At 39.7% G+C, this 25,051-nt stretch overlaps 1 protein-coding gene and 1 long non-coding RNA gene across 8 annotated transcripts in view; one reads left to right on the top strand and one right to left on the bottom strand.

The window, feature by feature from the left end:
- The window catches only part of fmn2b (formin 2b), a 98,772-nt gene that overhangs the window by 37,921 nt on the left and 35,800 nt on the right, over positions 1-25,051 (bottom strand). For all 7 annotated transcript variants that reach the window (XM_087277011.1, XM_087277013.1, XM_087277010.1 and 4 more), the window contains 4 exons: positions 24,621-24,762; positions 13,014-13,101; positions 10,112-10,173; positions 1,976-2,067 (listed from right to left, as the gene is read on the bottom strand). In XM_087277011.1, coding sequence (XP_087133137.1) covers positions 1,976-2,067; positions 10,112-10,173; positions 13,014-13,101; positions 24,621-24,762 — 384 coding nt within the window. The remainder of the gene's footprint in view (positions 1-1,975; positions 2,068-10,111; positions 10,174-13,013; positions 13,102-24,620; positions 24,763-25,051) is intronic.
- LOC147834598 (uncharacterized) lies at positions 22,088-25,037 on the top strand. Its single transcript, XR_015504757.1, has 3 exons — positions 22,088-22,698; positions 23,350-23,713; positions 23,802-25,037. It is a non-coding gene; the product is annotated as an uncharacterized LOC147834598 (long non-coding RNA).

Raw genomic sequence — 25,051 nt, 5'->3', positions numbered from 1 at the left:
GCCACCAAAAACGTATATCACGTGACCATTCGCGCACTCTGGGCATGCGCGTTCTAGTATAAACAGGAAGCATGTGTCTCGCTCGGCATTTGGTTATTGTTAGTCAACAAACGCCGGTTGAACAATGAACGCTATGGCAAAGAAAGCAATAAACAGACGACGAGGTCGAGTTGTTAATAAACATAACAAATGAATAACTGCACAATGGCGCCTAAAACAGACAATAGTGCAAACAACGCTACCATTTCTGTCCATGTTGTTGTTTACAGTGAAGGCTGGTCTGCTGTCTCCTGGTAGCATTAAAGCCATGTGTTATAGTCATGTGATGGGGGCTTGACGAATAAGGGAAGAATACGCAATGACATTAAAGCCCCAATCAGAGAGGCGAATGTCTGCAGCCCCGCCTCCGATTTCAGATGTCTCCGTTTTCCCTCATCCACACTGAGACAGAGCAGCAGCGTTTTAGAATGAAAACGGCCTCTACAGCGTTTCCAAAACGCTCCGATTTCAGCGCTCTAAAACTCCGGTGTAGTGTGGACGGATGGCGTAACCATAGCAAAACTTATGCGTTTTCAAACTAAAACCATTAGTGTAAATAGGGCCTTAAATTAGGGCTGGAGCTAAACTCTCCAGAAAGTTTGGACACTGCTGACTTCAAGACTATACCTGTATTTCTACTGAACTCTACATTCAGCTTCATTTATCATGAATTAATTAAGTCAAATTTTCATATTGTTTGTGTTTACTCAAATAAGTTCAATAAAATTTTGCATGACACAACTACTTTCGGTATTGGTTATTTCAGTTGTAAAAATACATGTTTTGTGTGCTACATTGGTGAAAAGAAGGCAAAACACTCTATAATGCACTGATAGAAAAAGCATGACTTTCTCTAAGTGGTGGGAAACTCTGGAAGGCATCGAGGCCTGTCTTCTTATCCGCTTGTTAAGTGGTGACGTGTTTGTGACGTATGTATACTGTTTCCGGGTCCAAGCCGCCATTGATTTGAGTGGAGAAATCATTCGTTTATGATCGCGTTTTATTCCTATCACACATTAAAGTTAATTTTACATAAAGTCATAGTGTACACAACAATCTCTAGGCTTGCTTTGCAATACCAAAATTAACAATTTATAAAACAATGAATCACTTTCTGGCCATCGGTATTAGGCATGGACATATATATTGCGATCGTGACTTTCGAAAGTATTAAATCGCTTTGTAAACGTTTATTATTACCATTTCATGAATCTCCCCATTTAGTTGAATAGAGCGCTTGGACCCGGAAGCCGCTCCGCGTGACGTCACACTTAACAAGCAGATTCTTCTCTCATTAATTTACATTTACAAATCGGGTTACAGACACAACAATAATAGGTTGTCTGTGGTTAGCACTGTAACCTCACAGCAAGACGGTCGCTGGTTCGAGCCCCAGCTGGGCCAGTTGGCATTTCTGTGTGGAGTTTGCATGTTCTCCCTGTGTTGGCGTGGGTTTCCTCCGGGTGCTCCGGTTTCCCCCAAAGTCCAAACACATGCGCTATAGGGGAATTGATGAAGTAAATTGTCCGTAGTGTATGAGTGTGAGAATGAGTGTGTATGGGTGTTTCCCAGTACTGGGTTGCAGCTGTAAGGGCATACGCTGTGTAAAACATACCAGAAGAGTTGGTGGTTCATTCCACTGTGGCAACCCCTGATAAATAAGCGACTAAGCCGAAGGAAAATAAATGAATAAATGACATGTGGTGTCTACTTTGAAGTGGACAATGTCAACTCTGCTGTTAGTGGTTTAAAAAGTGTAATAAATAGTCACAATCAAGTGTTGCCCATCATCAGCATTACATCACATTAATAATAGATTTAGTTTACTGTACATTATACACTTGCTGTATATCATTCCAGTTTAAGGAAAATGAATGGAAAATGCTTGAAATGTTCCTGCAAATCTGCAATGAATTGTGTGTGCTTTGATGCTTACTGTTCAGGTTTGTCCAGAGGTTTGGTTCCTTCTTTGTCTTTTGAGGATTTGATGTGTTTCTCGATCTTATCCAGCTCATCCTGCTGAGCTCTCTGAAAACACAAAACAGCAATGCAACACATACGTTTGTATTATTGATAAATGGGCCTCTAACTGTCCAGTAATTGCAGTTGATGGTCAGAAATCAGTGTCTTCTGTGAAACCCACTCGCAGCATCCGCTTTACTTCACTCAAATATGCGCACTGGTGTTCTCTGCGTTTAGCCACAGTATTATTTGGGCTTGTTTGGAAGGAGAACAGAGCGTAATCAAAGCTGTTAGGAAGCCAGAGTCCAATAAAAGCCGCACAGTCTCATGAGTTTCCTTTTCTCCGAGTTAAAGAACAACAGAAACTGAATTTGGGGCTGCAAATGATGGAAAAAGTGGTTTTGTTAAAAATACACCAAACCGGCACACAAACCTTCCGGTGCAAGAGAAAACTCCATACAATATGTAGTTTAAACCAAGCAACACCAATCATTTAATGTACTCATAATTTTTCAGATTTTGGTCTATTTTGTTGTTCAAAACTAGCCTGGAGGGCCATCTGCAGTGAAAAACTAGACTAGAGTGACGTCTGCAATTAAACACTAGCAGTTATAATCTAATCTGGAGTGATGTGCGGTTAAAATTAATTCTAGAGTGCCGCCTGCTGTTCAAAACTGCGCTGTCATCTGTTATAAACTAGTCAAGATCGCTATCTGCTGTTATTAAATTAGTCTAGCGCACAGTCTGCAGTTATAAACAACACTGCCTGCAGTTATAAACTAGTCTAGAGTACTGTCTGCTGTTATAAACTAGTCTAAAGTACTGTCTGCAGTTATAAACTAATCCAGATTACTGCCTGCAGTTATAAACTAGTCTAGAGTACTGTCTGCAGTTATAAACTAGTCTAGAGTACTGTCTGCAGTTATAAACTAATCTAGATTACTGCCTGCAGTTATAAACTAGTCTAGAGTACTGTCTGCAGTTATAAACTAGTCTAGAGTACTGCCTGCAGTTATAAACTAGTCTAGAGTACTGTCTGCTGTTATAAACTAGTCTAAAGTACTGTCTGCAGTTATAAACTAATCTAGATTACTGCCTGCAGTTATAAACTAGTCTAGAGTACTGTCTGCAGTTATAAACTAGTCTAGAGTACTGTCTGCTGTTATAAACTAGTCTAGAGTACTGTCTGCAGTTATAAACTAATCTAGATTACTGCCTGCAGTTATAAACTAGTCTAGAGTACTGTCTGCAGTTATAAACTAGTCTAGAGTACTGTCTGCAGTTATAAACTAGTCTAGAGTACTGTCTGCTGTTATAAACTAGTCTAAAGTACTGTCTGCAGTTATAAACTAATCTAGATTACTGCCTGCAGTTATAAACTAGTCTAGAGTACTGTCTGCAGTTATAAACTAGTCTAGAGTACTGTCTGCTGTTATAAACTAGTCTAGAGTACTGTCTGCTGTTATAAACTAATCTAGTGCTACGTCTGCTGTTATAAACTAGTCTAGAGTACTGTCTGCAGATATAAACTAATCTAGAGCGCCATCTGCTCTTATAAACTAATCTAGTGCTGCATCTGCTGTTAAAAACTAATCTAGTGCTGTGTCTGCTGTTAAAAACAGCGCTGTCTGCTGTTATAAACTAGTCTAGAGTACTGTCTGCAGTTATAAACTAGTCTAGAGTACTGTCTGCTGTTATAAACTAGTCTAGAGTACTGTCTGTAGTTATAAACTAGTCTAGAGTACTGTCTGCTGTTATAAACTAATCTAGTGCTACGTCTGCTGTTATAAACTAGTCTAGAGTACTGTCTGCAGATATAAACTAATCTAGAGCGCCATCTGCTCTTAAAAACTAATCTAGTGCTGCATCTGCTGTTAAAAACTAATCTAGTGCTGTGTCTGCTGTTAAAAACAGCGCTGTCTGCTGTTATAAACTAGTCTAGAGTACTGTCTGCAGTTATAAACTAGTCTAGAGTTCTGTCTGCAGTTATAAACTAGTCTAGAGTACTGTCTGCAGTTATAAACTAGTCTAGAGTACTGTCTGCAGTTATAAACTAGTCTAGAGTACAGTCTGCTGTTATAAACTAGTCTAGAGTACTGTCTGTAGTTATAAACTAGTCTAGAGTACAGTCTGCTGTTATAAACTAGTCTAGAGTACAGTCTGCTGTTATAAACTAGTCTAGAGTACTGTCTGCAGTTATAAACTAGTCTAGAGTTCTGTCTGCAGTTATAAACTAGTCTAGAGTACTGTCTGCTGTTATAAACTAGTCTAGAGTACTGTCTGCAGTTATAAACTAGTCTAGAGTACTGTCTGCTGTTATAAACTAGTCTAGAGTACTGTCTGCTGTTATAAACTAGTCTAGAGTACAGTCTGCTGTTATAAACTAGTCTAGAGTACTGTCTGTAGTTATAAACTAGTCTAGAGTACTGTCTGCAGTTATAAACTAGTCTAGAGTACTGTCTGTAGTTATAAACTAGTCTAGAGTACTGTCTGCAGTTATAAACTAGTCTAGAGTACTGTCTGCTGTTATAAACTAGTCTAGAGTACTGTCTGCTGTTATAAACTAGTCTAGAGTACAGTCTGCTGTTATAAACTAGTCTAGAGTACTGTCTGTAGTTATAAACTAGTCTAGAGTACTGTCTGCAGTTATAAACTAGTCTAGAGTACTGTCTGCAGTTATAAACTAGTCTAGAGTACTGTCTGCAGTTATAAACTAGTCTAGAGTACTGTCTGCAGTTATAAACTAGTCTAGAGTACTGTCTGCAGTTATAAACTAGTCTAGAGTACAGTCTGCTGTTATAAACTAGTCTAGAGTACAGTCTGCTGTTATAAACTAGTCTAGAGTACTGTCTGCAGTTATAAACTAGTCTAGAGTACTGTCTGCAGTTATAAACTAGTCTAGAGTACTGTCTGCTGTTATAAACTAGTCTAGAGTACTGTCTGCTGTTATAAACTAGTCTAGAGTACTGTCTGCAGTTATAAACTAGTCTAGAGTACTGTCTGCAGTTATAAACTAGTCTAGAGTACTGTCTGCTGTTATAAACTAGTCTAGAGTACTGTCTGCAGTTATAAACTAGTCTAGAGTACTGTCTGCAGTTATAAACTAGTCTAGAGTACTGTCTGCAGTTATAAACTAGTCTAGAGTACTGTCTGCAGTTATAAACTAGTCTAGAGTACTGTCTGCAGTTATAAACTAGTCTAGAGTACTGTCTGCAGTTATAAACTAGTCTAGAGTACTGTCTGTAGTTATAAACTAGTCTAGATTACTGTCTGCTGTTATAAACTAGTCTAAAGCGTCATCTGCTGTTAAAAACTAGCCTAGATCTCTGTCTGCTGTTAAACAAGCTTGGTGAAGGAGACATCATGGTTTGGGGTTCATTCAGTATGTGGGCGTGCGAGAGATCTGCAGAGTGGATGATCAACATCAACAGCCTGAGAGATCAAGACATTTGTGCTGCCCATTACATTACAAACCACAGGAGAGGGACAATTCTCCAGCAGGAAAGCGCTCCTGCTCATACTTCAGCCTCCACATCAAAGCTCCTGAAAGTTCAAGCTTCTCCAGGATTGGCCAGCCCAGTCACCAGACATGAACATTATTGAGCATGTCTGGGGTAAGATGAAGGAGGAGGCGTTGAAGATGAACACAAAGAGTCTTGATGAGCTCTGGGAGTCCTGCAGGAAGGCTTTCTTCTTCATTCCAGATGACTTTATTAATCAGTGATGTGAGTCATGTCAGAGATGTATGGATGCAGTCCTCCAAGCTCATGATGGAGTCAGACACAATATTTATTCTGTCTCCACTGCAGCAGGACTTTATATTCTATACTGGACATTATTTCTGTTCAGTGATGAGACTTTAGTCTAAGCAGAGTCAGACCGCACTGTCCTGATGACATCATTAAAGGCATGATCATATGTTATTGTGCTCAAATAAGCGTCATCTAGAGGACTTTGCCTTTCATATAAGCCACTTCTCATACCAAATAAGTAACTAGAAGTAATTATTTGCTGTTCCTAAAACTTAAATAGGCTACAAGACTTTTGTCAAGTAGTGTAGAAGTCATAGAAGATGGTTTGCTCAAAATGTGGTCCATAAGTGGTTTACAATGCAACTGAGTTGTGTACAGGAATGAGCCTTTGCCAACCAGACGGCAGAGTTTGGCTCAGAGCAGAACTGCAGAATAAATACCTTCATAAACAAACCAGCCGACATCAAACGGCACAGAAACACAGAGCCGAGCGCTCGAAGGCCATCAGGAAGGTGATCAAAGAGAGCAAACGGCTCTTTTCGCAGACACAAGAGAGAAGGAGAGGAAAAATGAGGCTAAGACAAACACTTTCATTGAGGAGCGCGCCGTGCGTACGGCTCAGGCGTCAATATAAACTCTGGAAAACTTCTCGGCTCCATTAGGCATCATCACAAGATCCATCACAGCCGCCGTTCACTGCGCACACACACACTTCAAACGCAGTGATTAGATGGCCGCTGCAGCACGGGCCACGCTCTGCATCCCATTTACTGCGTTTTTAAGTGTAAATACTTTTAATATGAAGCAGCTTTTCAATGCTTGCCTTCAAACGCAAACTCGGAGAGCGATATCAAAAGACAATATACAGATACGACAGCGAGCGGCCGTGGCTTGATATGCACACACACAGGACTGACATCTGTACGCGGGCCAGACTGGAAACTCACACTCATAAAACGAGGGGGAAAAAAAAGACATTAGCGCGATCATTAGCTGCATTATACTGGAGTCTGACTAAAACACGCAGAGTATGCTTTTCTTTTTTTGTCATTCAAGCAGGTCTGGATTCCATAATTGCGCAGAGAGCCAGACGAAAACATCTTAATGTTTCCTCCTCGACAGACGGGCAGACGATCAATTTGAGGACTATCTGAATAATAATTTGGCACGTATGAGGGCTTTGTAATGTGTTCCTTGTGCTCTAGTGTGTAACGTATCTGGTTGTGCATGCATTTGATCTGAACACTCTAACAGAAAACACTCAAACACACAAATATGAAGTATTAGCATGACACTGCCCAGAGGCAAACACACAGAAATGCAGCCTCAGTTCATTTAACTGAAGTGTTGACAAGATGACTGGAAATTATGCATGATCTCAGATAGGGTTGGGCGATGTTGACCAATCTGGCATCGTACGATGTTTAATGTGAAACATCGTGATAGACGATGGCATCGTCGTCGAGGGTGGGGGTCGTTGTTAAATATCAATTAATAAATAACGAATTAATTAATTGTAGACTAACGTTTTCACAACCTGACCCACATGGTCTTTGCTTTACCCATAATCAAACCATAAATAAATAAAGTTTAAATAAACAAATGACCACCTGTCAATCACTTTTTTTTCCGTGGGACATGAATAGGCAGAGTGATCTGCTGTTATAATGGCTTTTCCCCACAGCTATTGGAGGAGACGAGAGTTCGGTTGGAGTTCACTGTAATTTGTATTGTGATTGTTGATAACTTCCTTATTTTATTATTATTATTATGAGGAAATAATAAGTAAATATGTTAGGGCTCGACTGTTTTGGTCGCATATGCGCCCGAAATTTTATCTATGCGACCTTAAAATATATTTGGAAGCATTTGGGCGACTGCATAAATTTTCACCGTTTTCACTGCAAAATCCTCACCGCATGCGCAGATTTAGTAGACATTCATGCAGAATGCATCTTTGCACTCAAAAATGCCAAACGCAGCACTCAGGAACAGATTAAACAGTTATGTGAACTACTTGGTGAAGTAAAAAAGCCTGCAATGCTTGCCCCGCCTTTGTGCTCTTCTTATTGGCCCACTGCTCTAGAACTGAACGCGAATGATTGGTTAATATCAGCTGTCAATCACTCAGTCAATGCCTTTTGCCTTCAGATGACTGAGATACAACAGTGAAAATGTGAAGCGCTGAAGATGAGAGAATGAAAACAACACTGACAGATTTACCTACAGTTACTAATAATGGCACATCTAATAAGTGATCATGTGCCAAATGTTAATCCACCGTTTACACTTTTCCATGAGTTGACAGCAGACTTCCACTGCTTCAAGTCAGCTATGAACATGACTAAAGCCGTTCACTGTAAAGTCTGTGGGACGGGGTTTGCAGGTAACAGCGTTTGCCACTGAATCTACACATTATAAGCGTGAGATGTGCTGGATAATCCTTCATTTAATCCTCACCATGCTGTCAGCCGTGCAAGCGGCAGCTATATGTAACATTTAACACAGCTCATGAAAAGACCGTTATTGCTATTAAGATGACATGCAAATAATAAGTTCTATATCAATATAAATTTGGGGCGGGGCGATGGATTGCGATGCCACCTCAACATCGTGAAGTTTGTCAGCCATCAGCGATGGCATCATCTATCGGCCCAACTCTAATCTCAGAGTGTTACACAATAAATAAATGGAGTGGCATGTTTGTACAGCTGCCTTTAAAGGAGACCTATTATACCCCTTTGATGATGTAAAATAAGGCCTCGTTTAGAACGTAAAAGATCCGCGTCCACACTAGCATTTCACCTAGCGTTTCTGAAAAGATGCACATCATGTGACCAGCCAGACAGACAGACAGACACACACGTTTGTTTTTGTGAAAAGTGGGGACATTACATAGGTTTCCATTCATTTTATACTGTCCAAACCGTATATTGTATTGCCCTCACCCCATCCCACCCCTAAACCCAACCATCACAGGAGACTGTGTGCAGCTTTACTCTCTGATTAAACTCATCCTGTAGGATTTATAAGCATTTTGAGAAATGAGGACGTCACCAATGTCCTCATATTTCACCTCCTTTTTGTAATACCCGTGTCACACCCATGTCATTATACAGATTTTTGTCCTGATATGTCACAAAAACAAGTATACACACACACGCTCTGGCATCTAGTAAAATATAATGTACTGTCATCATAGCAAAGATAAAAGAAATCAGTTATTAGAAATGAGTTATTAAATCTGTTGTTTAAACTGTGCTTAAAGCATCTTCACTGTATTTTTGATTTTATTATTGATTAATAATAAAAACAGTCGGCAGCAGCAGGAATATCGCACGCTGTCACTTTAAGAATAGTGCGGCTCTGATATGGTTTCTCTTTCTCGTGTCTTTTGATTCTCACTTGTTCGTTTATTACACAAATGAGGGTTAATATGAATAATCACTAAACACCGCGCTCTGACACAAATGTGCATGTATTTGACCATTAAAGCGCTCACATTAAGATCGCGTTAGATGTGTCGTCTAACAGCACGTACAGCATGTACTCTTTTGCGCTTTTAAAAATATGAATGATGCGCATCCCGTGCTGCTAAAGTTACATTACCGCACATGCTTTCAGTCATTTACACGTGGAACTGAGCTTTGCAGAGGCAAAGAGTTTTCACACGTGTACAACTGGAAAGGGGCGGTACGTGATGGAATTATTGTTTATCTCGATTAATGGTTTTTCATAATCATTAAAAGCCAAAATCGAAATCGGATTTTCGATTAATGGCACAGCCCTAGTAAGTACCATGGTAAAACCGTGTAAACAATAGGTCTCCGGCAGAAACGGTGACAAACAAATGAATAACCACCCATAATTCAACGCTATTGTGTCAGTGGACTAAATGTGCTTGATGGGATGTTTATCCGTGGACTCTTACCTTTCAAAATAAACTGTGATGCACAGCAATGAATGTGTGTGTGTGTGTGTTATTGCATGATATATACACCATATCTAATAAGCGTTTTCTGCAAAACTTACACAAATTTAGCAAATACATTCTTTATAAGCTTTCCACTGAAAAACAACTAGCTGCAATTGGTGCTTAGGGGATGTAGCTTTAAACTGATGTGGAGTTTTTCAAGACTACTCTTGACCTTTTTGATGTAATCTATTCATAAAAATTGACATGTGGAAAAAATAGCACCTTAGTGCGACCTCGTCGGGGCGCTGTGGAAGGGGTTAAAACAACTGCAAAATGATTAATTAATTAAAATTGGGTAAAATTATCCCTTCAAGCCCACCATAAAAATGTGCGTCTATCAAACACATCCATTTGATTTGTGCAAATGATTTGTGATGCTTACATTCTCATAGAGGGCCTGTAACGTCTCCAGGTCCACCACGGTATTATCCAGATTCAGGATTGCTGGAGACACAGAAACAAACAGACGTCAGACAGGAATCAATCAATCAACATCATATAGAAAAATTAAGATAGAAAATTCTGCCAACGTCACAAGACGTTCTTCAACATTCTACACACAATACCCCATAAATCACAATGTGAAGAGTTTTTAAAATTGTTGCAAATTTATTAAAAATAAAAAAGCTGAAGAATGACATGTACATCAGTATTCACAGCCTTTGGCGTGAAGCTCTAAATTGAGATCTCCGAGACAGGATTGTCTCGAGGAACAAGGCTGGGGAAGGTTACAGAAACATTTCTGCTGCTCTGAAAGTTCCAATGAGCACAGCGGCCTCCATCATCCGTAAGTGGAAGATGTTTAACCACCAGGACTCTTCCTAGAGCTAGCCGGCCATCTAAGCTGAGTGATCAGGGGAGAAGGGCGCTAGTCAGAGAGGTGATCAATAACCTGATGGTCACTCTGTCTGAGCTCCAGCGTTCTTCTGTGGAGAGAGGAGAACCTTACAGAAGGACAACCATCTGTGCAGCAATCCACCAATAATGCCTGTATAGAGGAGTGGCCAGACAGAAGACACTCCCGCCTGGAGTTTGCCAGAAGGCATCTAAAGGACTCTCAGAGCATCAGAAACTAAACTCTCTGCTCTGCTGAGACTAACATTGAACTCCTTGGAGTGAACGCCAGGCGTTACGTTTGGAGAAAAGCAGGCAGCGCTCATCACCAGCCTAACAGCATCCCTACAGTGCAGCATGGTGGTGTTGGCATCATGCTGTGGGGATGTGTTTCAGCAGCTGGAACTGGAAGACTAGTCAGGATAGAGGGAAAGATGAATGCAGCAATATACAGAGACATCCTGAATGAAGACCTGCACAAGAGTGCTCTCCACCTCAGACTGGGGCGACGCTTCATCTTCCAGCAGGACAATGACCCAAAGCACACCGCCAAAATATCAATGGAGCGGCTTCACAATGACTCCATGAATATCCTTGAGTGGCCCAGATAGAGCCCAGACCTAAATCCTATTGAACATTTCTGGAGAGATCTGAAAATGTCTGTACACCGTCGCTTCCCATCCAACCTGATAGAGCTTGAGAGGTCCTGCAAAGAGGAATGGGCAGAAATTCCCAAAGACAGGTGTGCAGAGCTTGTGGCATCATATTCAGAAAGACTTAAGGCTGTAATCACTGCCAAAGGTGCATCAACAAAGTATTGAGAAAAGGCTTTGAACACTGATGTACATGTGATTTATCAGCTTTTTTAAAATTTAATAAATTTGCAACAATTTTAAAAGCTCTTCTTCCACATTGTCATTATGGGGGATTGTGTGTAGAATGTTGAGGAAATCAATCAATTTAATCCATTTTGGAATAAGGCTGTAACATAAAACAATGTTGAAAAAGTGAAGCGCTATGAATAGTTTCTGGATGCACATTATTTAGACATTGAAATGCTTGAGATTAGTTATTTTACACATTTAAATCTAATAGTTTAGTACTTAATTTTATGCCATTTAAAATTTGAAAGTTGAGAGTTTTTAAATGCTCTACATGCAAAAGCTGTTTTTAGGCTTCTAAACCAAAACTGAATGTTTTTGTTTACATCCTAAAGAATCGTGCTTTCACACTTTTAAATCTAAAACTTGTGCAGTTTCACCATTTAAAATAATAATGTTTTTGTATACACCCCAAAGCGGAGTTATTTTACACATTTAAATCTACAATGTGTGTATTTTCACCATTTAAAATCAGATGCAAGTACATTTTTAACTGTATGATGGAAATGCAAGTCTTCAAATCTACGCTCAAGTCTGAATGCTGCATATTTTACAAGTTTAAATGTTTGAAGATCTGAACGTTGTGTGTTTTTACAGGTTTAAATCGGAATGCTAAGTGTTTTTATATGTGTACATCTTAGTGTGTGTGTGTGTGTGTGTGTGAATGAATGTGTGTGTCATCCAGCAGCAAGAACGATTCATCTAAAAACAACAGCGAGCGAGAGTAATGTGAATGCATGAGTTTGCTCAGAGCTGGTTCATGTTCAGGGTCCATCTGATACGTTCTGATCTGATGGGGTATCATGCAGACGCTGCCCAGAGCCGCCCGTGACCTTCAGGCTATCAGAGCATCAGGAAACGCTCTCTGCCACCCAGAGAACAGCAGACGTTCCGTGACTGAGAGATCACGTCAATGCCCGGACGAGCATTCAAAGCAGAAAACCAAACGCCAGAAAACAGGAAACCCAAACGCCAGCTTTACGTGCATCGCGACCTGCCGGTGACCGTAAACCATCTGTCCGTCCGACAGAAGTCATGTGACCAATTGCTTAACAGGAGAACTTCAACTCAAGAGCAGATCGGAAGGAAATCAAGAGTTTCGATGTAATCTTCGTGCTGAATCACGACAATAACAGCATGGAAAAATAACAGAAAGCAGTGCAATAATATAAATGCATGCACTGGTGTTCATGTAGACTGTTTTTATTTTTTGAATTAGACTTCATTGAAATAATTGTTATGAGTTTATTTCTACATTATATAGAACAAACTAATAAAACTAATACTTTTTAAATCAAATACAATTCAAAATATAAAAGAGGATGCATCAAATTCTGAACCCGCAGTCTGAATGTTGCATATTTTACAAGTTTAAATATTCTTTGCAGTTCTTATAGTTCATATACCGCTTTTTGTTTAATCGTCTACATTAATGTTCTTTCATTTAGTGCCACAAAGCTAGAAATGTTGCAGTGACAACTAGCTGAAGCTTTTGTCAATTATGATAAGATTTTTACAATTTAAGATTGTAATGTTCTAGTTGGTGATAATGATGCAGAAGCTGCTGACCGTGCTGAATGTCCTTCATGTCGAGATGTAAACTGGACATCAGGATCCCCACGGCCTGAGAGCGTTTGGTGTTCAGAAGCTTCACCACCTGAAACAAACACACACCAGTCATTAGTGCAACTGCATTGTCAAATCACCAACACCTAAAGTATGATATTGATGAACAATATTACATTCGACAGCATGCTAAATGATGCAATGTGATATGCCATGCAATAGTTTGATCTGATGATCTCAGGCGAGTGGATCATTACAGCAGGACGGAGCGTCTGTATGTTTGTAATTGTGTGTTTTTGCTAATTATGCCACTATAAACGCATCTCAAAATTAGAAAAAAAACAAAACAACAAAACTCAATTCATGCAGTGGTGATGTTTATCAGCAATGACGACAAAGAGCTCTGCGTTGAAGGAGCGTCTGCGCATGCAAACCCAAACACATCCATCAGCAGACGTCACAGAGGAACCAGACCACAATGCACCTCACACAAACACATCTGACCCTTAGTCTGCATTCAATGTGGAGATTTCAGAGATTTCCACAAAAGCCAGAACCAGCCCTGACCTTCTGACAAACACTTTAACACTTTATAACACATCTCTTTGCATTAGCATACACAAAAAACACAAATGCTTTTGAAATCCAAATGCTCTCAAGCAGCGGTTCCCAATAGGGGGGTCCCGGCCCACAAGAGGGCCTCAGCGAGCTTTGTGGGGGGTCGTGTCATATTTGAAACATTTCTTAGCAGTTGACAATAAGGAGAATGATTATGTTGCCTTAGTTCATTTTATCTCCTAGCTCAGTGGTCCTCAACCATCGGTCTATGGATCAATTGGTACCAGCCTGCACAAGAAATCATTTACTATTTCCGTTTATTATTATTGGAGTCTGAACGATCTTTTATTTTGTCTTTTATACTGAAAAATGACTGTATTCTCTCGCTTACATCTCTGTCACTTTAGCGCCCCAATTTAACCCAAAAGCAGCAAAATGAGTGAGAAACAGACGTCTTTAGAAAGTTTCTTTGCCAAGGGGAAAGAAACTAATCAAATTGTCAAACAAATTGTCAACAAATCAGGTGAATCCAGCATGTCTGTGCAAGAAGATCAACTGATGGAGATTGCAAATGCCGGCAGCCTTTTAGGGGCCATTCGCATATCGTGTATTTCTAGAGTTTGCACAAGTTTGTTGTTTCCAATGAAGGTGCTCGGTTTGCGCGCAAAAGCATCGTGGCACGCTCGCACCAATGAACCCCGGGCGGGAACACACCAGAAGTGACATGACAAGAACTGACTGATCAGCTTCAGCTTGTGTGGAATATTCACATTCGGTAAGATTCGTTTTCTTAGACAGAACACACCAACACTCCAGTGCTTTGTACTTTTCTTCATAATTAAAACAATAGCGATGTTTTTTCAGCTTGTCACCCTCTGAGAAAACGGTTAATGGTCGAGTAGCAACCTACGAAACACAGAAACGGTCGTGCCCAACTGAGCCTGGTTTCTCTTGCATTTTTTTCCTTCACTTTTGTCAATTGGTGAAGTTTTGTTCCTGTCGCCACTCGCTTGCTTGGTTTGGGACCTGTAGAGCTGTGCATGGATGGATTTGCTCTTCAGTGTTTGGACTCTCAGCAGTGAAAATTAAACCACACTGAACTGAACTCTGAAAACTGGACTGACACAATTTCAATTTACTAGAACTTCTGTGTTCAGCTGCTTTGACACAATCTACATTGTAAAAGAGCTATAGCAGTGGTTCTCAAACTGTGGTACGTGTACCACAAGTGGTACGCAGGCTTCCTTTAGTGGTACGCGGAGGAATGAAATATGTCATGTACATGCTACACACATTTCAAAATTTATCAAAAATGATGGATATAATATGCCATATATGACATATAGCCTGTATTTCGTAATCTGCCAAGTTTTTTTAACTATGCAGAGTTGTAGCTGCTTTATTGGACCTACTACGCTACTGTACTACTACTGTTGCTACTGTTCATTTTGGTGGTACTTGGAGAAACAATTTTTTCTGAGGTGGTACTTGATGAAAAAAGTTTGAGAATCACTGAGCTATAGAAATAAACATGAATTGAACTGTACATCAAAAATAAAACATCAGAATAATAATAACGTATATAATAATAATAGTTTATAAAAATAATAACATGATTTTAAATGGATTCATCTTGAATGTAATTTTTATGATGTTCAAGTCAAAGGCTTTAATAGCCTCCATGATAAACATCAACTTAAACATCTACAGTTGCTTCTCTGTCACCTACTTTTTAACATCCAGGTTTTGAAGTGGTTATTCTGAAGCCAAAGTTTATAAAATGCATGGTTTCTGCTACATTCATTCTTCTGTGGCAGGGCGCCACACCAAAATTCATCTCTCCACGGCTACATTACAGCTTCTCATTCAAAATATTCAGTGTTTTTTTTTAAATAGCGGGTTAAACTCGCACTGAAATCGTATGTAAAGGTAAGTAAGTAATAACAGCGCAAACTTTTCTGTGACTGTATTAGTGCTGTGCATTCTGTTTAACCCTTTAAGATGACGTGCTGACTGACTGACTGACAGGTGCGTGAGACCAGCAAACACGGCGTAGCTTTCAGTTGTGATGAACACAGTTTCCATAATTATACTTTATTTATAGATAAAGGTCTGTGGCGCTGCATATAATGACTTTATCTTGCTGGAGTTTATAGCAGCTTCACTTTACTTCAGGATGCATTAATGCCAAGGTCCGCTCCAAAAAGTCTATCAGAGACATTCATAAATATTCCTAGCAAATCTAATCAATGCTGGAGACATACTCTGTACATAAACACACTAAATCACACTTCAGTAGCGTTTATTTAAGAGCGCGCAAGAAAATCTGATCTTGAGCAGCGTTTATTTGAGGGCACACAAGAAGTTTTGTGCACGAACAGACGAAATCGGCGCTCAAGCAGAAATTGACATGCTCGTAGGCTATTACATTAATGCATCTGGACTTAATACTGCACCCATGACATTTGTCAATGAAATAATGCCACATGTAGTTGTAGATCTGTGTAAAATGCCCAACAGAATCTGAAAAAATCCTAGAGGAAACACTGAAATGTATTCACCTTGTTATCTGTGTACAAGTAGGTGCAGCCATTTGAATCTTTTTGGCTGGAGACTTCCGGTCTCCTTCACTTCCATTTATTTTTAGACGTTAAAAACAGCTCGTTTTGCTGCTTGATGTTGCAAACTGATATTTTTTATTATATTATTGAATTGTGTCTGCATAATCATGCAAACACTTGTTTGTAGAGCAAGCGGTTTGACCATTTTCTGTGATTTATTATTCTTAGTCATTTCTCCCATAGGCGGCTGAATCGGAAGTCAATTGAAATCGCAAGTCAATTGCAAAAACGAGCGCACTACCGCATTGAAGAATAAGGTCAATATTATGCGGATATGTAAGCCTTAGCTAACAGGTAAGATCTGGTGACTTATATTAAAGTGTAAAAGAAAATGTATTCAATAAATAGCCTGACCAAGCAATCAAAACAATAGAGGTGAGACAGTATGATATACCATGTATAAAAAAAAAAACTGTTTTGATAAATAGAAACAGAAATTTGAAGCAATTGTTGTTGTTCCATGATCAAAATTTAAGTCTGGAAAAGACTTAATAAAACTCCATGATTTCCAGAAATACCCTGACCCGTGGGAACCCTGTTTAAGAGTTTTTTTTTCCATCGTCACGCTGCCAAAAACACGAGCGCAAACATGAAACAAAAACTGGACAGAATCAGATCCACACACTCACGGGAGACAGAAAGCAAAGAACTAACCCAGAACAGCTCACCCATTCCAGTTACACTTATCAACTGCAAGCAATTACACCAAACAAAACATGCTACTTCATCAAAAGGAAAGTTGCTGGGCGACTCCTGACAGATGCGGAAACCAGTCTCCAATTATTTCACTCATTATTCGCTCTGAGATCATGTTTAAAACATGAGGGGCCGTTTTCTTCTCCATTAAACAGGAGATGATGTTTTTCAGGTCAAACGGCCCTTCGGTGAGACAAATTACCTCCAGATCCTTCAAACATGATGAACGCTGATCACTGGAGGCTAGAATTTATAATAAAAAAATCTAATATTTGACAATATTTACTTAAAGTGTCCTCTTTCCATTTCATGAACTGTAAACGTAGATCAAATTATTCAGTAACTATTACTGGGCTATGACCATAAGCATGTGCTTGATGGAGAAGTATAAATTAGCCCTGAGGGAGAGAAGGACACTGATATACACTGCCTGACAAAAGTCTTGTCTTGATCTCAGTTGTAAGAGCAACACATAATAACTTGACTTCTAGTTGATCGTTTGGAAAATAGTCAGAAGGGGGATTTCTCCAATGAATCATCTGTTGATCTGCATCCCAATCATCACCAATACTGCAGAAGACCTCTTGGAACCAGCATGGAGCCAAGATTCTCACGGAAATCAGTCAAGCTTGGTGAAGGAGAAATCATGGTTTGGGGTTACATTCAGTATGGGCGTGTGCGAGAGATCTGCAACAGCAACAGCCTGAGGTGTCAAGACATTTGTGCTGCCCATTACATTACAAACCACAGGAGAGGGACAATTCTCCAGCAGGATAGCGCTCCTGCTCATACTTCAGCTCCACATCAAAGCTCCTGAAAGCAAAGAAGGTCAAGCTGCTCCAGGATTGGGCAGCCCAGTCACCAGACATGAACATTTTGAGCATGTCTGGGGTAAGATGGAGGAGGAGGCGTTGAAGATGAACACAAAGAATCTTGATGAACTCTAGGAGTCCTGCAACAACGCTTTCTTTGCCATTCCTGGGGCGTCATGTACGAAGACTTGCGTTGAATTCATACTAAACATTGCAATTAGACAAAGCTGTTAATGTGCGTCTGCAGTAAAAAATTCAGATGTAAGAGACACTGCGTACGCTGAATCCCACGCATATTCTCTTTGTACATCCGAATTAACGTGAAACTGGGCGTACGTGCACGAGCGCAAAACCCCTCCCTGCCTCCTCCCCAATATGAATATGCTAATGACTCTACTTTGGCAAAACCCAATGAAAAAGCAAAGGCAAAAGCAAGCAAGAAAAAAGCTTTGAACAGAAGGTGAATTGGAGGTGCTCTTTTCGAAGGTAGAACGGAGAAAAACTGTGTTATTTGCAAGTTTGTCCTACCGAATTAATAACAAATGAAGAAAATCGAGTGGGAGAGTTTAGCTGATGCAGTTAACGCAGTGGGGTCTGAACATTTCACTGAGTGAATTAAAAAAGAAATAGTGCGATTGTAAAGGTGTACAATTTTGTAGTGTCTTTAGCAGTGTGAGTGGCGTAGCTCGTAAAGTGCATGGCAACATGTTTTAACATGTTCGATTATGAACTTGGTTCGTATCCAGCGTCTGATGAACTCATTCTTCTTTTTCCCCCCGCTACATATCAGATTTTGCCTACTTTTCATCAAGAGGAAGACAAGTAGGAGTCATTAATAAGTGTGTGTATTATGTTAAGCGCATTTGAGCATCACATATTATTTGCACATTTATTGAATGGAAATGTTTCTGATTCACGTCTGCAAATTTATCTTCAGATGGCGCCTTTATGGCAATGTGCGTGCAGTCGATCGCTCTGATTAGATTGGGCAAACCGGCGATCGCTGCAAATTGCGCTTTAATCTTTGGCTGGTCAACGGCATGGTATGGAAACCTTATATACCTGCTAGACATGCAGATAATCCCGTGTCATACAGCTGCCATTGTAGGCTTAAAGATACTTTGTAGTGTGCACTTTAACATTATTGCCTCTAGGAGTCGCCAATGGAAATAAAACAAACACACATCAGAAACACACGTACACCAGGCATGAAGTTGGCGTGGAGCAACACACATTCTCATCTTCATTTCATCATTAGTAAATCCAAACGTGAGCGTGAAATCTGACGCACGCAAAGTTTTTGTGCAAACGCAGCGTTGATACATGAGGTCCCAGATGACTTTATTAATCAGTGATGTGAGTCATGTCAGAGATGTATGGATGCAGTCCTCCAAGCTCATGATGGAGTCAGACACAATATTCATTCGGTCTCCACTGCAGCAGGACTTTATATTCTATACTGGACATTATTTCTGTTCAGTGATGAGACTTTAGTCTAAGCAGAGTCAGATCTTACTGTCCTAATCAAATCATTAAAGGCATGATCAGATTTTATTGTGCTCAAATAAGCGTCATCTAGAGGCCTTTACCTTTCATATAAGCCACTTCTCATACCAAATGATCAACTAGAAGTCAAGTTATTATTTACTACTATTTTTTTTTTTATAATTTATAGCGCATGTGTTTGGACTGTGGGGGAAACCGGAGCACCCGGAGGAAACTCACACCAACACCGGGAGAACATGCAAACTCCACACAGAAACGCCAACTGGTTCAGCTGACACTTGAACCAGCAACCATCTTGCTATCGGATCAGTGTGCTAACCACTGAGCCACCATAAACTGTGCTTTTTTATTAATTTGATGCTTGACGTAACCTCGACTGTAAAATGAAGAAAGGGCGAGACATGCAGTGGCTCCTCCCCTTTAACAAAAACAGCCAATAGCGCTTCGTTTTTATCACAGCTTTGCCAATAAGAGTGGATGAGCTCAAGCACATTAAATGAAAGCCAATGAAAAGGGGGTGGGGCATGTCAGATACTACAGAGCAATCGATTGGTCAGAAGATTTGATGAGAAACTGAAGTATGAGGTGATGAGAAAAAAAAAATCATTGAACAATTTTCAGTGACTAAGTGCAAGCTTTTAATGTTTTTATCAGTGTTATATTTTCTAAACGCATTTTTTGTAGCACACTAGCTAACAGATATCCTTAAAACTAACATCATAATTATTTTATTTTAATTTCACGGCGCATTTAATCGCATTTCCCTTTACAAATCAACAGCAGGAGCGAGTTTGTGCGGCTGGTTCAGTAAAGGAGACATAAAACACATCTCCATCAGCGTGCAGACGAAAAACTTCCGTGTCCCTCAGAACAAAGCAGCCACAGACGCCAAACACCTCGAAACTCTGCATTCTGTCCCAGAATCCCCTCTAAAGCTGAACACCACAAGACTGAACGCTGCCACATCTGTTGAGCCTGGAAGCGTTCGCTGACTGACGGACATGACAGGAATCAGCAAACTCACGTAGCACAGACGGAAGACGTGTTATGTTAATGGAGGAGTTGTAAATATGCAAATATTGAGCATTAGTGTGGTTAACCTCAGGTCTGTTCACAGACGAGGGCTTTGAGCGTGGGATTTGAGACACATGAGGGGAAAATAAAAACACCCAAATTTGAGGATCAACATGACTGAGACGTTCAGGCGCTCATAAATATGCTAATTTATGCATAGTGAGATTCAAAAACACTTTTTATTAATTAACTAACATATAATCAGTTTTAGAAAATATTTTATGATGGATTTAATCATTTAAATGTGAGTGCATGGCAAGACTATTAAATTATTTACATAAACGCATGTATAAGCTATATAACAAAGAAAATGAAGCTTTAAAAATGCTAAATAAAGCTGCAATAATGTATGTTTTAGTATGACAATTTAAATTTCATTAAATTCATTATTACTTGTTAATTTATTTGCTTTTTTTTTTCAAATTTAGTACCAATTTATTATGCTAATTGTTAGCGAATAAATTATTAAATAACATTGTTTTTTTTTCAGTGTATAGCTAAAAAATTCATAACTGATCAACTTTATACAGTAATTGATCTGGAATGAATTGATCTGAGCAATGACATTGTCACCAGTATAGCCGCATATAACTAAATCACCTTGAAAATCCCCTATTATTGTACACTTACCGGCCACTTTATTAGGTACACCTTACTAGCACCAGGTTGGACCACTTTTGCCTTCAGAACTTCATGGTGTAGATTCAAAAAGCTGCTACTGGAAATATTCCTCAGAGATTTTGCTCCATATTGACATGATAGCATCACACAGTTGCTGCAGATTTGTCGGCTGCACATCCATGATGCCAATCTCCCGTTCCACCACATCCCAAAGCTGCTCTATTGGATTGAGCTCTGGTGACTGTGGAGGCCATTTGAGTACAGTGAACTCATCGTCATGTTCAAGAAACCAGTCTGAGATGATTAAGCTTTATGACATGCTGCGTTATCCTGCTGGAAGTAGCCATCAGAAGATGGAAACACTGTGCTCATAAAGGGATGGACATGGTCAGCAGCAATACTCAGGTAGGCTGTGGCGTTGATGCTCAATTGGTACTAATGGACCCAAAGAAAATCTCCCCCACACCATTACACCACCACCACCAGCCTGAACCGCTGATACAAGGCAGGATGGATCCATGCTTTCATGTTGTTGAGGCCAAATTGTGAGCCGAGCATCCAAATGTGTCAGCAGAAATGGAGACTCAGAGCAGCAACGTTTCTCCAATCTTCTATTGTCCAGTTTTGGTGAGTCTGTGTGAATTGTAGCCTCAGTTTCCTGTTCTTAGCTGACAGGAGCGGCACCCGGTGTGCTCTTCTGCTGCTGGAGCCCATCCGCCTCAAGGTTGGACGTGTTGTGTGTTCAGAGATGCTCTTCTGCAGAGCTCGGTTGTAACGAGTGCTTATTTGAGTTACTGTTGCCTTTCTATCAGCTGGAACCAGTCTGGCCATTCTCCTCTGACCATCAACAAGGCATTTGCGCCCACAGAACTGCCGCTCACTGGATATTTGGTTGGACCATTCTCTGTAAACACTAGAGATGGTTGTGCATGAAAATCCCAGTAGATCAGCAATTTCTGAAATACTAAGAGCAGCCCGTCTGGCAGCAACAACCATGCCACGTTCAAAGTCACTTAAATCCCCTTTCTTCCCCATTCTGATTCTCACTTTTAACTGCAGCAGATCATCTTGATCATGTCTACATGCCTAAATGCACTGAGTTGCTGCCGTGTGATTGGCTGATTAGAAATTTGCGTTTTTAACAAAATTTGTAACAAGCAGTTGGACAGGTGTACCTAATAAAGTGGCCGGTATAGTTGTACTGAAAGCTTATTTAAAATGAAAATTGACTCAATTTAGTGCCCCTCAAGTGAATCCAACCAGTTATAAATGAATTCATTACAGTATGTTGAACATAACAAGCAGATATTTTGTAGAAAGTTTAAAACTTGTAACTACTGACTTCCATACATTATTCCAAAAGATCTTTTACAAGACATTTCATTTATTCAAAACTCATTTAGGTGGATTAAAGCTAACTTACTTTCCCACAAATGTAACCAGTTAATAGAAACAGACTGAATATGAAAGTGAAAAATTGCTGTGTTTGACAGGCATCTCATAAAAGCTTGAGCGTTCAGAGCACACAGTGATATTTGCCATCTGGAGTGTTTCCAGTTTTAGTTTCTAAAGGAAATGGAGTCATATTTCCCATTAATCTCTCTGCTCAAGATCAGGACATCAGTGTGAAAAGCTCAGACATTAACTCTGACTGCTTTGGCAGCATATTGTAAATAAATACATATTTGAGCTGGATTCGTTTCTGTCAGCTTTGTGTTTTTGGCTGCTTGGCGCCATCTTGTGTCTGAATAATGTGCAGGTTAGTGTATACTCCATCAGCTGAATAATGTGCATGTTAGTGTATACTCCATCAGCTGAATAATGTGCATGTTAGTATTTACTCCATCAGCTGAATAATGTGCATGTTAGTGTTTACTCCATCAGCTGAATAATGTGCATGTTAGTGTTTACTCCATCAGCTGAATAATGTGCATGTTAGTGTTTACTCCATCAGCTGAATAATGTGCATGTTAGTGTTTACTCCATCAGCTGAATAATGTGCATGTTAGTGTTTACTCCATCAGCTGAATAATGTGCATGTTAGTGTTTACTCCATCAGCTGAATAATGTGCATGTTAGTGTTTACTCCATCAGCTGAATAATGTGCATGTTAGTGTTTACTCCATCAGCTGAATAATGTGCATGTTAGTGTTTACTCCATCAGCTGAATAATGTGCAGGTTAGTGTTTACTCCATCAGCTGAATAATGTGCAGGTTAGTGTATACTCCATCAGCTGTTTCCGTTTCTGTCAGCTTTGTGTTTTTGACTCTTTGGCGCCATCTAGTGTCTGAATAATATGTAGGTTAGTGTATACTCCATCCGCTGTTTTAGTTTGTCAGCTTTGTGTTTTTGACTTTTTGGTGCCATCAACTGTCTGAATTTATTTATTTATTTGACATGGACATCACAATTACACTAGCCAACCAAATGCAATTGTTTAAGTGTTTTAGCAAACTTGCTAATTCTCAACACCTGTCCACAGGAGGCTTAAAATTGGACCAAATGGAAAAAAAATAAAAACATATAAACAACATTACAAATCTTTACATATAATTACTGAAGGCAAAAGTAAAGTCGACATGATCCAACCAGCTAACAGTAGACTATTTGTGCAAACACTGCTGTTTTGTTTTAAACCACTTTTTAAGGAAACTACTAAAAATATTTAGATTACTTTCTGATTTTAAACTAACCGGTAAATCATTCCACAGTTTGGCTACCTTTAAAGAGAAGACAGATTGACCAAATGAGGTCTTACACTTTGGCACTAGACAGTCACCATTGGCAGTTGCAGGTTATAATGTGCAGGTTAGTGTATACTACATCAGCTGTTTTAGTTTCTGTCAGCTTTCCGTTTTTGACTCTTTGGCGCCATCTAGTGTCAGAATAATGTGCAGGTTAGTGTATACTCCATTAGCTGTTTTAGTTTCTGTCAGCTTTCTGTTTTTGACTCTTTGGCGCCATCTAGTGTCTGAATAATGTGCAGGTTAGTGTATACTCCATCAGCTGTTTTAGTTTCTGTCAGCTTTGTGTTTTTGACTCTTTGGCGCCATCTAGTGTCTAAATAATGTGCAGGTTAGTGTATACTCCATCAGCTGCTTTCGTTTCAGTCAGCTTTGTGTTTTTGACTCTTTGGCACCATCTAGTGTCTGAATAATGTGCAGGTTAGTGTATACTCCATCAGCTGTTTTAGTTTCAGTCAGCTTTGTGTTTTTGACTCTTTGGCACCATCTAGTGTCAGAATAATGTGCAGGTTAGTGTATACTCCATCAGCTGTTTTAGTTTCTGTCAGCTTTGTGTTTTTGACTCTTTGGCACCATCTAGTGTCAGAATAATGTACAGGTTAGTGTATATTACATCATCTGTTTTACTTTGTCAGCTTTGCGTTTTTGACTCTTTGGCGCCATCTACTGTCTGAATACTGTACAGGTTAGTGTATACTCCATCAGCTGCTTTGCTTTGTCATTTTTTTACAATGTTTGACACATATCTAGAGTGTTTCCAGTTTTAGTTTGTACAGGACATTGGGTCAAATTTCCCACCAGTCTATTTGCGGAGAGCAGGATCAGGACATCGGTGTGAAAAGCTCGGACATTTACTCAGACAATCTGTACACAAACGTCAGAGCTGTATGATGGAAACTATTTCAGTGCGTCCAGACATTCGTAAACAGCACTGAGCCGCAGTCATAACAGCGGACGCCGCTCTGGTCTGGACTCACCTGCTTGGTCTTTGACCTGCTGATGGTGTCTGACAGGGGCTTCTTCTTCTCCTTCACTGCAGTCTTCGAGAAGAGATCCACAAACTCATCGAAATCTACTGATGGCTCTTCTATTGTGTCCCATACCACAGCATTTGAGTCTCTGAGAAGGAAAATGAATACACAGATTCAGCTGTACTATGTTAGTACTTCAATTAACTGGTTAATAAACACTATAACTCAATAAAATGTTAGTTTACATTAAATTTTATAGCTTTTACCATGTTTTAACAGTAAAATTCTGGCAACCGCAGCTGTCATTTTTTTACCCGTAACATTTAGGAGTGTACAGTAACTACAGCATTTATGCTTCAACCTATTAGTTTGCATTAGGAAAACCGATTCATTCCTGGGCACCAGTAAAAGTGTAAACAGTGTAAGCGTGAAACAGA

Source organism: Danio rerio, chromosome 12 (assembly GCF_052040795.2).
Source record: "Danio rerio strain M-AB ecotype USA chromosome 12, GRCz13ab, whole genome shotgun sequence".
Taxonomy (NCBI): Eukaryota; Metazoa; Chordata; class Actinopteri; order Cypriniformes; family Danionidae; genus Danio; species Danio rerio.
The sequence above is the reverse complement of the archived record's forward strand: the minus strand, read 5'-3'. Positions and strand labels throughout refer to the sequence as shown.